We start from the raw sequence: 13,761 nt of genomic DNA, 5'->3' as shown, positions 1-13,761 counted from the left end.
AACGCGGAAATGCGTTTGCTCCCATTTCTGTGTTCCCCGAAATGGAGAAAAAAAAAATGCATGCCGAAGGGAGATGCATATGTATGTTTATGCGGTGCATATGTACATCTTTTCTTGGGAGAAAGTGTACCACGGGCCTTGGCGCCAAAAAATAAAAAAAACCTACACGGAATTGCCGCCGCGGTGATGGATGCGTAGATTAAAGGTAAAAATTTTGCAGCGCAAATGCGGCACCGCGGAGCTGCAACGTTGACGGTTTGCGGCACTGTAGCAGTTAACGTTGCTATGTTTTTTTTTTTTGCCTACGCGGGGGGGAAATTAACCGCATGAGGGGTAAGCAAGTATGTAATGTATGTATGTATGTATGTATGTATGTATGTATGTATGTATGTATGTATGTATGTATGTATGTATGTATGTATGTATGTATGTATGTATGTAACAATTTGTATTTTTTATTCCCCCCCACGTGTTGCTCAAATTGGATGCAACTTTTACGGTTGGTCATCTTTGCGGAGTTGCTGATGAGCGGCCGCTGAATTGTTTTTTAAAATTTTTTTCACAATTTTTCAATAATTTTTCAATTTTTTTCAATATTTTTCCCATTGTTTCCCCCTTTTTCACCCCTTCATTTTGAACGTTGGGGGAATTACCCGCGCGGGGGGCAGCCGCCATGAACAACGCCCTGCCCCCGTGAGAGAGGCGTATGCATGTAGGCGCGGCGCTTCTTCACCTGGGAGAAGTAAAAAGGGGAAAAATAAAATAAAGGGAGAGGGAGAGGGAGGAAAAACCGATGGGGGAGGGGCAGTGCGAGACGGAACTTCCCTCCGGGAAAGCTACCCCCGAAGGGATGACCACAGAGGGAGAACTGACCCCGCCCGGGAGACTTCCCAACGAGAGGGTGGACGAAATTCTGGGCGAAGCGAGTGATGATGAAGACGTAGAGGGGGGAGGAAGCTACCAAGGGGGACCCCTCAACGAGAGTACTACTGCTACCCCCCCCCAGGGAGACTACTTCTACATCAACGACGCAATCAAGCACAACTACCCCCTCGAATATGAAGAGAATAAAATCTACCCAAAGGTGTACTGCTACGAGCCTACCAATTTTGAGAATTTCAAAAAAAAAATAAAAAACAAAAATGAATTGAGACACTACGAATGCTACTCCTCCACGATGAACGAATTCTTTTACAAGTACAATGACAGCTACTATGATGACATCCTAAAGAATGAGAGCTTCAAGAAGTTTGCCTTCGAGTTGTGGTCCAAGAGGAAGGACATAAAAAACGAAACGGAGTACCACAATCTGTGTATTCAGTTGCGCAAAAAATATAAAGTGTGCCCGTCCAAGCACCAGATTAGTGTGGCTCTGCAGCACCACTATTTGCAGGCCGCTCGTAACGCTAAGGAGAAGGACGGCTTGTCCTCCCCTGTGGAGGAGATCCACAACGCTGCCTCCACTTCGCACACATCCGATGCGACCAACCAGTCAAACGTTTCCCACGCCGGGGGAGAGGCCACCACCAACGGGGAGGAAGAGGAGGAGGAGGGGAACGCCGCTCGTGGGAGAGCAGCTGACGACCAGGTGGACTTCCTACATCGGGAGGTACTCTCCGGGGGGGAGAAGACGGTGGACCCCCCGGACGCCGCCGCCTCCTCCTCCGAGGACAAAATCGAGGTGAACAAAAAGGGGAAGGACGTGAAGTTCGTCCTGGAAAACGTCACCAACATGATCGTGACGACGGAAATGAAGAACTACAAGGACCTCGACAAGGAGAGCGTCCACTTCTTGCAGATAAATAAACGGAAGGGCGTCCGCTCCAACAGCGGAGTGCTAGTCGTGACGATCATTACGCACCCCCACAAGTTCAGTTGCAAGTATGATTGTTACTACTGTCCGAATGAACCCAATCAGCCAAGATCGTATCTCTCCACCGAGCCAGCCATTTTGAGAGCCAACCAGAATAACTTCGACGTGATTTGCCAATTTTTCAATCGAACCACAACCCTGGTGAACAACGGACATGTGGCAGACAAAATTGAGGTACTCGTCTTGGGAGGCACGTGGAGCTGCTATGATGTTGAATACCAGAGGGAGTTCATAAGGGACGTTTACTACGCAGCGAATATATACCCCCTTTTAAAAAATAGGAGGGAAAAATTTAGCCTAGAGAAAGAGCAAGAAATTAACGAAACAAGCAACTGCCGAATTATTGGCCTAACTTTGGAGACGAGACCCGACCAGATTAATAAAGAGGAGCTCATTCGGTTACGCTCTTACGGCTGCACGAGGGTACAACTGGGCATACAACATACAGATGACTTCATTTTGAAGAAAGTCAATCGGCAGTGCACTCTCCAGGATTGCATCCGAGCTATTTATCTACTCAAGGAAAACGGGTTCAAAGTAGACATCCATTTGATGCCAGATTTGCCCTACTCAGATGTAAAGAAAGACGTAAGCATGTTTAAATACGTTTTGAGCTCCACTGATTTGCAAGCCGATCAGTGGAAAATATACCCTTGTGAAATTACCCCCTTCACTAGGATTGAGAAATGGTACAATAGGAATGAGTTTAAGCCCTACTTTGAAACGGATAAGAATCTCCTCATCTGTCTAATTTTTCTGGTGAAAAAAGCCATTCATCCGTGGATTCGCCTGAACAGGGTCATACGGGATATCCCCAACCCGTCTATCATTGCTGGGAATAACATAACGAACATGAGGCAACTCATCGCCAACGAAATGAACATTCGATCCATTTTTTGCCAGTGCATCAGGTGCAAGGAGGTGAAGAGCCAGGAGATCGAAAAGGGGGACGGCTCCGTTTTCCTGCAAATATACCAGTATCCCACCCTCGGGGGGCGCGAGTTCTTCCTCACCTTTCAGGGGGTCAAGAAGGCTCGCCGGGGGGCCGCCCCCGCAGGCAAGCGGAAAAAGAAGAATCAGAAGCAGAGGGTGGAGCAGAAGGGACAAGGAAACAGCAAGCCAGGCGGTGGGGACCCCACCCGGACGGAGGACCCCGCCGAGGTACCCCCTACGCCGCCGCAAAGTGAGCGAGCGGACGAAGATTGCATCGGGCTCTCCTCCGTCAATTTGTTCGCCGAGGTGGGGGCGGCACCCACAGTGGTGACCCCTTCCAAGGAGGATGCGGCAACCAACGGGGTGGCCACTTCCAATGGGGAGGCGGCTTCCAAAGTGGTGAGCATCTCCAATGGGGAGGCCACCTCCAACGGGGAGGCGACGGCCAACCGCCCACCCCCTCTGCACACGCGAGACAACAACAACGAGCGGGCGCTGCTCGGCTTCCTGCGGCTGCGGCTGCGCAGCGAGAACAACCACTGCGACGACCGGCCCTTCAAGTGCCTGGAGGGGGCGGCCCTCATCAGAGAGCTCCACGTCTACGGCTCGCTGCTAAAGCACGACGATTTTAAGGAGGACCTGAATTTCGTTCAGCACAAAGGCCTGGGGAAGTGCCTAGTGCTCGTCGCCGAATTGATTGCCTACCACTATGGGTATAACCGGATGTGCATAATTGCGGGGGTGGGTACAAGGCAATATTATAAGAAGCTGGGCTATGAAAAGGAAGAAACGTACGTGACGAAGGAGCTGAGGAGGGACTGCCTCCATGAGCAGTACCTGCAGAACGCGGATCGCATTGGCAAACGGATAGTCATTTATAATTATAATTTGAAGCATTGCCTGTACTTGATGCATAAGGAAGTCCCCACGCCGGCTCGCTACAAGCGAAGCGAAATTGAAGAGGACATGAATACGTTCATTAGCGAAAATATCCTCGGCGTGGGTTCGGACGAGTACCGGCACTGTCAGCAGGAGTGCAGCGGGGTGTGCCTCATAAACGTGGAGCAGGAGTTGTTCGCGCAGGGGGGGCAGTCAAAGCAGCTGGAGCAGCCAACGCAGCTGGAGAAGGCGAAGCCCATTTCTGTGCGCGCCGTCCTCAGCCAGTGGGCGGGGAGAGTCGCCCACGCGTACGGCGCCAACAGCTGGGTCCGTGGCGCCTCTTTTTTGTTCTTTTTTAGTACCACCATGTTTGTTGGCGTTTCGCTTTTGGGGCGCCGTCGGGTGGGGAGCCTCTGAGGCTGCGCCGCCGTCCCGCAGCGTGCCAGTTCGATGCAGCCCTGTTTGCGTCCCCCCCCAATGGACATCCGTCCACAGGGCGCGCTAGCAAAGGTTACATTTTGGCATATGAACGAACAACCCACTCCTCAGTCGAAGGGACCACCACAAATATGTTTTCATGGCACCCATATGCGTTTGCAAAGTTGGGAAAAAAAAAAAAAAAAAAAAAAAAAATACGTGTTTCCCTTACATATACCCTTTTGGCTGCCCACCAATGAGAAGCTACTCTTCCTCGCCTGCTGGGCTGCCTACCCCATGCAGGCACGCTGAACCCCTACGCGCGGGTCGAATTACATCCGTCGCAACTTCACTCATGCAACAGCGTCTTACGAGACAATTCGCAAAAAAAAAAAAAAAAATGTCAGCCATTTGGTGGCTACTCAGGGAATGCAAAAAAAAGGAAATAAAAAAAAAAAACGCTCACAAAATTACTTACTAAACAGTTTGCCGCGAAAAGGCGACATGTTGTAGTTTACCCGTTTGGTGAAAGCACGAGCGGAAGGATGACATGTGGCTTCCGCGTTGCGACTCCATTTGGGGGCGCGAAAAAAACTACGCCGTCATTTTTTAGCAAAACTGAGCAGAACGGAACGAAAATAAAATGGTATTTTTACGATCGTTGCATGAGGGGCACAAAATCGCGTCGTCCCTCTCGGCAAAAAATACAACTCGCAAAAAAAAAATAAAACAAAAAGGAAGCAAAAAAGAGGCAAAAAAGAAACCCAATAAATAAACCAGTCAAACAAACCAATCAACCAAACCGAGCAAGCAAACAAGCTACATCCTTTTTATGCAAACGAACGAAAGTGGAGTGCCACTTGCCAAGTTTGCCTGCAATCCTTCATTTTCTGTCGCCCCCCTTTTTTTTTTCCCCGAATTTTGATTGCCTGCCTTTTCGCTCGCGTCCACTTCGCGTCCACCTGTGGCGCCAGTTCGCTCGGCCGCATAAAACGAGTAATTTTTTTTTCGCGTCCCTGCGGACCATGTCCATAACGCGACTTTCGTTTGTTTTTTGTTCCCGTCCGTCGGCCACGCCTTTGCAGTAGTTGCGCTGTTTGCGGCGATTGCGGCGATTGCGGCGATTGCGGCGATTGTGGTGTTTGCATCGTTTGCATCGTTTGCATCGTTTGCATCGTTGGCTTCGATTGTGGCAGTTTTTTTTTGCCACTTTGGAGTCACTCCATTTTTGTCATTTTTGTCATTTTCGTCATTTTCGTCATTTTTGCCATTTTTTCGTCATTTTTCGTCACTTTTTCGTCAATTTTTTTTTTTTTTTGCGCCCCCTGTGGCTGTATGAGTATACCCCATTTTGATGTCCACGCGCGGGCAGCCGTTTGTATGCAGACGGTTTGCAAACCTGCGCAAGTGAATCATTTCGTGATAACCCTTTTTTGCGGCCATTTGTTGATAGCCTTTTTTTTTGCGGCCATTTGTTGATAGCCTTTTTTTTTGCGGCCATTTTTTGATAGCCTTCTTTTTGCGGACCCCTTCGTGTGCGTTTACCCCCCCTGCATGCACGCCCTGGCGTAACCCCGCCCGCCTTTACACGATCCCTTTGCACCCACGGGTGCTCCTCCCTCTCCGTGCTGCCGTTCAAAAGCAAAAAAGGGAAGCACACAGGGAGGAAGGAAGGCCAACCGGGTGTGCGGGCGTGCTGACAAGCGGTAGTCTTCCTCAGCGTAAAACGCGTAAAGGGACCATTCGTCTGCGCAGTGGGGGGACTCATCTGCACATTCGCATCGCAACTGCGCTCCCATGCTGGATGTGTGCTTGCCCGCGTAGGCGAAGGCCCACCTTCCAAAAACCCATTGAGGAGGAACAAACGGGGAGTAACCCCACCAGAGTTGACCCCCCGGGACGCCTCCCTTTTGAGAAAAGTTCGACCCACTGAGGGGGAGGTTCCTCCAAGGGAAAAAAAAAAAAAAACACACACATATAAATATATATATATAAATAAATATATATTTACATACGTACATACATTTATACATCGTTGCACACAAAGGATCACTACACATCCATTTAGCAACACACATATCCGTGCAGTTCCCCCTCCATTTCACTCCAACTCGTTTGTTTTATTTTCACCCCACACACTCGGCTGCTACGCAGCTGCGTCTGTGTTATGCTCACCAGAGGGAGAAGCAGGTCGGACCGATTGATGTTTTTATTTGTTCCCGATCGCTTCGTCTCCTTTTTTCTTTCACTTTGAAAGCGCGCCCTCCACAGAAGTACCCCCCTCACGGAGAAACAGATCCATCTGATCACCTTCACGGATAGAAAAAAAAAAAAAAAAGAGATTCTTTTGTCCCCCCTTTAGAATACCTTTTGGGTTTTTCCTATTTGCTTCCCCTCCTCTTGAATGCTTCGCCAAGCCAGGAAAGGAAAGAGTGCCTTCTCGTTTTCCCTCCTGAGTGCTCACCACCATGCACAGCGCAGGGGAGGGGGAGAGGAGTGGTGACCCCCTCTCGAAGGATGAGGGCCCCCAAGGTATAAACAGTTTGGAAGACCCCGTGGTCGAAATGAACCCCCGCACGAGTGGTACCCCTCTTGAGGAGAAAGAAGATGACGAAAAGGAGCACCTGAAAAGGGAAGCGGAGGAGGACGTGTCCTCGCTGCATCCGAGCGAGATGATGGGCTTGTACTTCCCCGAAGCGGCGGAGGAGGAGTCCAGGGGGGGAAGCCCAGTTGGAGCTGCCAACGCCGTTGTTGATGGAGGCGTCGAGGAGGATGAGCCGGTGGACCGTGCCGCAGGTGAAGCCACCCCAGGTGATGAGGCCTCTCCAGGTGACGAAGCCTCCCCTAAAGGCTACACCTCCCCGGAAGACTGCACCTCCCCGAAAGGCTACACCTCCCCGGAAGACTGCACCTCCCCGAAAGGCTACACCTCCCCGAAAGGCTACACCTCCCCAGAGGGCTACCCCCCCCCAGAGGGCTGTGCCACCGAAGAGAGCGCAGGCGACCCGCGGGCTAGGGGGCCATCTCCCCTGCCCGTGATGGAAGACGCAGGCATGGACAAACATGTAAGCGAAGAAAGGCACAGCCCGTGCACCCCGCCGAATGACACGTCGGAAAATAGTTATGAACATGTGCAGGTGAATATCCCCAACTTTGACCTGACGGAGGGGGATAGCAACCCGCGCGAGGAGGTCAACGAGGGGAGGTCAGACAGGTGGGACAAATCGGAAAAGTGGGACAAGCCGGAAAAGTGGGACAAGTCGGACGATGGGAAGATGCAGCTGAAGGTGCAGAACCTCCTGAAGCTCATAGGGCTGCTCAAGGCGCAGATAAACCAGAAGGACCACGAGATATACCAAATGGGTAGGTCTCCCAGGCGAGCGCGCAGCCCGGCATCGCGTCGCCTGTCATTGCGCCGTTTCGTCCACCACTTCATCCATCGTTTCCCCATTTCGTGCCATCACTTCATCCATCGTTTCCCCGTTTCGTGTCATCACTTCATCCATCGTTTCCCCGTTTCGTGTCATCTCTTCACCTTCACCCACCGCTAATTCCACCGCTTCCCCCCCGCAGAACTGGACTTCAAGCTGAAGAGTCAGCAGTGCGAGAGGGGCAGCGCGCGCCTGCACGAGCTGTTCGTGGAAAACGAGAGCTGCTCGGACAACACGGAGGGGGCCGCGTCCCTCGTCGCCGCAGCAGCAGCCACAGCAGCCACCACCGCCGCTGTAGCCGCCGCCGGCCCCGGTGCTGAGGCGCCAAGCGGGGGAGACTTCCTAATGAGAAAGATGAAGAACATTCTAATTTCGCAAAACGAAGAAATCGTGACTCTAAACGAGGAGCTGAAGAAAAAAACGAAGGAGCTGTTTTACCTGAACGAGGAAAACATGACGAAGAATGAAAAGCTAGCTGAGCTGAAGAAGGAAATAGAAAAAAATTACCTTCACCTGAAGGCATGCAAAAATGTGAAGAACGAAATGGAGGTAGACGCCAATAACAAAGTGCACCGCGTGGAGAACTGCCTCAACGTAACGAACCAGAAGCTGCTCAAAAATGACATTTACATAAAAGAAAAAAAACTTAATATAGAAAAACAAAAGAGAGTAATCAAAGAATTATATACCCAGCTGAACAAGAAGGAGGAGCAAATCACAGAATTGCGAAGCATCATTGAAAGCATCGAGTTGAATAACAACAGAGACATCATCAAATACAAGCAGAGCAACACAGACCTCATCAACCGACTCAGTCTAAATAACTCCCTCATGAATAGCCAAAAAATTGAAATCGAAAATATGCATATGAATTATAAACAGCTGGAGGAGGAACTGAAACATAAGGACAATGAGCTGAAGAAGCTGCACGAGAATCTGCTAGCCAAAGATGAAGAGAATAACAAAATGGTGCACGATATTAATAGACTCAAATTTGATATGGAGATAAAGAACATCGATGTGGTTAATGTGAAGCAGAAAATAAAACATGTAAAGAAGGAGTGTGCCATCCATTTGAAGAAACAGAAGGAGCGCTTCACCAGCGTCATTAACGAAATTTACCGGGAGAAGGACGAGGCCATTCAGGGCCACGTCGAGGAGTTCGCCAAGCTCTCCGCGCACTACAACGAGGCGCTCGCGGCCAACGAGACGATCAAAAATGAGGTACCAAAGAGAGCAGTAAAGGAGGGAGCCATCGCCGTAGTGGGGCGGAGCGCTCGCGCATAGACGCGGTTGTTTCCACTTCTTCACAAATCGCTAAACTAACATATGTGTGTATCCCCCTTTGCTGCTTCCCCCCCCACAGCTGAACCTCCTCAAGGACGAAGTGCTGAAGAAGTCCTGCGAAGTGGAGAAGCTCCAGGACAGGCTACTCGACTACGAGTCCAAGCTGCTCATCTACGAAAATAACAACGAAATTAAAATTTTGAAGAAAAATGAAGACCACTTGAGGAAGCTCCTCAGCAAACACATCCACAGAAATGAGAAGCTACTCAACACCACTCTCCTGTTGCAAAAATCTACGCTAGAAAATAACACCCTGGAAAAGAGGATAATCGAACTGAAGGCGAAGACGTATAGGAAGGACCAGGAGATAAAGAAGCTGCAGGAAAGTAACTGGAAAAAAAAAAACTCCAATCGGAATAGCAGCATTTCGCACACGGAGGACGCTATCGAGTTGAGCGACGATTTGAAGGACCACCACCCCGCTGGGGGGCGGCGGAGAACGAGAGGGGCAATGGCAGGGGCAGGCGCAACTGGCAGCCTCGTGCACTACAGCGATGAGGACTGCCTCGATGTGGAGAATCACATGCTAGAGTATAACAAGAGGGCGGAAAAGAACAACGCCCTTGATGCGATGCTGCTAGCGGGGGAGAGCAACCTGTTGATGGGCGTCAAAGACGACGCCGACTCGGCGGTGTCACTCCCCCTGGGCACGCCGCTCAAGCTCACCGCGACAAGCCCTGGAGCGGACGACCCAGTGTACGTGGCCCTCTGCGAGTTCAGCCACAGCGTCAAAGAAACCAATATCCCATTTAGGATAAAAAAAATAAGCGGTAATGTGTACCTCCTTAACGATAAAGATGTGGTCATCAAATTTATAAATGGAGATCTGTACGTGGAGGAGGGGTCCCACTTGGTCAAGCTGAATGACTTCCTACTGGCTAGTGGGCCCAGCTAATTTTTTTTTTTTTTTTTTTTTCCATCCTTTGGAAAGGAGGGGCAGTTACTTTCGCGGGTTTTGCCCAAGCTGGCCACGCGGAGGTGTGCGTCCGCACGTTTGTTTCTTTTTTTGTGCAGCTTTGCGCCGCATTGTGGCTCTTCCTTTTCTGCCCTATTGTATTTCTTCCCTTTTTACTTCACCCCTTTGTTTTGTCGGCACCCCACCGCCTAACCATAACGACTGATTGAAACGCGAATTTGAAATGGCTGTTTAACACAAAAAAAAAAAAAACGCACACGCGGCATGCGCGGGGAGGCGCCATTTTGGAAAAAAAAAGAAGAAGAAGTAGAGAAGTGGAGAGAAGAGAAGTGAGAGATTGCGCAGCGGAGCAGCGATCCGTAAGGGGAAGTTGCGACATAGTGGGCTTATCGAACATGGTGGTCGTAGCAACATGGTGGGCGTAGCGACATGGTAGACGTCCACGCGGTACGAAAAAAGGGCTGCCCTACGTATACCGCTTAGCAGCTTAGCTGCTTAACCGCCGCTTCGCCGCCGCTTAACCGCTTCGCCGCTTGACGGGGCTCCCCCTCAGAGGTAGCCGTTGAGGGCGTCCCTGTCCACGAAGGACTCGATCTGGCTCCACAAATAGTCGCAGGCGTCGGAGGTCATCTCCCGCTTGTCCAGCTGCAGCTTGTGCCACATGTTCGTCTTGGTGTTCTTCGGAATGAGGCAAACCTCCAACTCATTCTCCGTGTCTTTGATGATCTTCAGCCTGAAGAGTTCCTCTATAAGTAGGAAGGTTTTCTTGTACCTCTCCGAAATGGCCAGCGTCTTCATCTTCACGGCATCTGTGTATTCTTGCAGCTTTTCAATTTTATACTCGGCCTTTTTCAAAAGCATTTTCTTCATCTCATATTTCCCTTTTAGGGTATTCTTCTTCTCATCGATTTCATAAAAAACTTTTAACTTCTTCTCTCCTTTCCCTCCATCATTAGAATCACAGAAGAAGGACTCACATTCCTTCAGCTTCTGAGATATTAGCTCATACTCCTCATTGATGACATTCCTCCTGTCTTGGATGACTTTCTTTCTGGTCAGTACCACCTGTTGAATACATCTGACCGTCTCACTGATGCTGTTGTTCGTTTGCAGAATTTCATTTAGATGCTCATTTTCCCTCTCCATGTTTAGAACGTAGTTATTTAAATTTTCCACATTTTCCAATAAAGCGCTCATGTCCTTCTCCTCACTGCTGCAGTTTGAGATGTTTCGCACGACGCGTTGGTAGTAGTCGTCCTCACTGTCCCCCTCTGCGCTATCCAATCGGGTAGCAGCGGGTAGACGACTTTCCCCCCTCCCATTTCGTGCCTCATTTGGGGGGGCTCCCTTCAACACGCTGCCAACGGGACCCATGGTGCTGCTGAACCCCACAGCGAAGGGGCGGCCCTCCGAATACTTCATCGGCGTGCTAACATTGCGCAAGTCCACCTGGTTTGACTCCTGTTGGTGGTTCGTCATGCCGTCGTTCCTCAGCAGCCGCGAGAATTTGTGGGAGCCGTTCGACGCGACGCGCGGGTTCGGGGTAGCCTGCACGTTGGGCGTAACCTGCACGTGGGGCGGGGCGCTCCTGTTCGCACTGGCTGCGCGCTCCGCCCCGTTACACGCCGATCCCTCGCCGTAGCTCTCGACGCGTCTCTCATCGCCGCGTCTCTCGCCGCCCCCCTCCGTCCTCTTCCCCCCACAGAAATTAAAATTCTCCTCACTTAGTCTGTCAAACGTACACGAGTTAAACAATTCGTTGTGGCTGCCCGTCGCGTGGTTCGCCATCTGTTCGCTGTTCGTGTCGTTTATGTAACTGGTGTGTCTGCTCCGCCTGGGCGGCCTGGCGGGGTTCTTGCTCGGGTGGTAGAGCGAGCTGTTCAGGCGGTGCGCACTCACCGACTGCTGCGAGGGCTGCGAAAGCTGCGAAAGCTTCAACTGCTGCTGCGGCGGCGGACGGGCGAGCAGCGGCTGGCCCCTTCTCAGCCGATCGAATTTCGCGTAGCTCCTCCCTAGCGGGGTGGCCCGCGCGTTATCCTCGCCCTGGTCCCCACCGGGCATGTTCGCCGCGCCGGGCGCATTATTCCCCCCCGCGTTCCCGCCTGAGGTGCTCAGCGGCTGGTAGGACCTGCTCAGCAGAGCGTCCTCCTGATTCATCCCATGCAGCCCACTGCTGTTCAGACTCGGGTGAGCACCAAGCCCCGTGTTGTTGCTACCCAGGAGCTTCTCATTAGAATACAGCATCATGCTGCCGTAGGCACTCACCTTTTCATTCGTCCCACTTGACACATTAACGCCACTGTAGCTATTGCCATAGTGTGAATTTCCACCCTCATGGGGGTGACCTCTTGGGCCGTACCGTTTGCTCTGCGCGTTGGTGTCTCTCCGTGCTCTCTCGCGATCGCGCTCTCTGTCACGCTCACGATCGCTCTGCGGGTCTCCCCCACCGTTGCTATCCCTATCGCCACCGCCATTCTCATCACCATCCCCATCGTTGTCACTTCCCTTGCCCCCCCTGGCGGCATCCCCCCTGTGCACGTTCTCCATGGCGTCGTATTTCCTCTTCATGGGCGAGCCGTACGAGTAGATGGCGCCCTGGGCACTGAGCCCCCATTCATTGTCGCCCGCCCCGGCTTCCTCTCGCTCGTAGTGGTGGGGCTGGCCGAGCACCCTGGACTGGCCCAGCTTCGGATTGCCGCTGCTTTGGTTGTTTCCACCGCCGATGGTGGTGGCCCTCCCGCTCTCCCCGTACTTGTCTCTCCCGTGGTTCCGTGCCCCGAACTTGTTCATGTAGCTCTTCCTCTCCTCTGGATTCGTCGCGCTGCCGGCGTTGGGTGGGGGCACCTTTCTCCCCCCCGGTATGGTCTCCCTCCCGCCATCACCATGCACGTCACCGTGCACATCGTCATTTAGGCCATCCTTTACACCCGCATTGTCGTCATCGTAACCATCACCGTTATCATCTCCGTTACCATCGCCGCTATCACCTCCGCTATCGCCACCATTGTGGTGGCCCTTTTTATGGCTATGCCTGGCGAACTCGACGTGGGAAACCCTCAGTGAGCTCCTCTGATTGCTTTTGAGGCTGCTCTTGGGCGGTTGCTTAAGTACGGGGTTGTTCGTCCGCACTTTCAAGTGAGAGTTCTTCAAGAAAGACGTTTTGTGTGTAAACTGCGGGTTCGCCGCACTCGACACGGGCGCCACATTTTTGCTGACTGCGTTCAGGTGGCTCTTAGCCCTATTCATAAATCTCACCCCCCTGCTTTCCCCCCCAAGGAACTCAGTTGTCTTGAACTTGGACTTCGCCGAGACCTGATTCATGTCTCTCGCGTTTTTCCCAATGAGTACAGATGAACCCTGATCCCTGGCACTGTTCGCTTACCGCTCTTCGGCTTGGCATCCCGCTTTCAGTTCTGTTGCTTCGGCTGTTGCTTTTTCGTCTGCCCGTTTTACCCCTGGGCCGTATGTTTAAATGTGTCCCTTTGGCGGACGTCCAACCGTTTTGGGTTAACGCACGACGCGGTCTCCCTTACTCGCATGTACATATGCACATACACTTGCTCATGCCGCCCATCCGCATGAGCGCAGCCTTCTGTCGAGCAGAAGCTCAAACGTATGTTGAGAGGTGCAACCCCGAATTGTGAACTCTGCGTGCAGAACGCGTCACTTTAAAGGGGGGAACCTCGAACCGGCGGTTGAAACGCAGATTTTTAACGCTCACCTGCGCGAGTTGCGTGGTGGCATGACGCTTCACCTTTGGAAACTTGTCTTTGTGGCAGCATGGGAAGGCATGCGTGCGTATGCGTCGCGCGAGCGGGTGCTGGCCAAAACGAAAAATCGTCAAACGGAAAAAGAGCAAAATTGCAAAATTGCGAAATGGCAAAACAGCAAAATTGCCAAACTGCCAAACTGCAAAACAGTAAAATTGCCAAACTGCAAAACTGCAAAACTGCAAAACTGCAAAG

The 13,761-nt window shown here is 51.6% G+C and overlaps 3 protein-coding genes across 3 annotated transcripts, besides 3 other annotated features; 2 read left to right on the top strand and 1 right to left on the bottom strand.

Moving 5' to 3' along the window:
* Positions 1-793: 793 nt before the first annotated feature.
* Positions 794-4,414, top strand: PVX_124020 (histone acetyltransferase, putative; the record flags this gene model as incomplete). Its single annotated transcript, XM_001617316.1, has 2 exons — positions 794-4,012; positions 4,406-4,414. The coding sequence occupies 2 exons, from the start codon at positions 794-796 to the stop codon at positions 4,412-4,414; spliced, it is 3,228 nt and encodes a 1,075-aa protein (XP_001617366.1).
* Positions 4,415-5,149: 735 nt separating this feature from the next.
* Positions 5,150-5,198: a microsatellite.
* Positions 5,199-6,570: 1,372 nt separating this feature from the next.
* Positions 6,571-9,775, top strand: PVX_124015 (hypothetical protein, conserved; the record flags this gene model as incomplete). Its single annotated transcript, XM_001617315.1, has 3 exons — positions 6,571-7,465; positions 7,676-8,757; positions 8,900-9,775. 3 exons carry the CDS (start codon positions 6,571-6,573, stop codon positions 9,773-9,775), a joined length of 2,853 nt encoding a protein of 950 aa, XP_001617365.1.
* Positions 8,228-8,261: a microsatellite.
* Positions 9,519-9,578: a microsatellite.
* A 570-nt stretch (positions 9,776-10,345) lies between the features above and the next one.
* On the bottom strand, positions 10,346-13,117 carry PVX_124010 (hypothetical protein, conserved; the record flags this gene model as incomplete). Its single annotated transcript, XM_001617314.1, has 1 exon — positions 10,346-13,117. One exon carries the CDS (start codon positions 13,115-13,117, stop codon positions 10,346-10,348), a length of 2,772 nt encoding a protein of 923 aa, XP_001617364.1.
* Positions 13,118-13,761: the final 644 nt, after the last annotated feature.

The sequence above is a fragment of the Plasmodium vivax genome, chromosome 14 (assembly GCF_000002415.2).
Source record: "Plasmodium vivax chromosome 14, whole genome shotgun sequence".
NCBI lineage: Eukaryota > Apicomplexa > Aconoidasida > Haemosporida > Plasmodiidae > Plasmodium > Plasmodium vivax.
The sequence above is the reverse complement of the archived record's forward strand: the minus strand, read 5'-3'. Positions and strand labels throughout refer to the sequence as shown.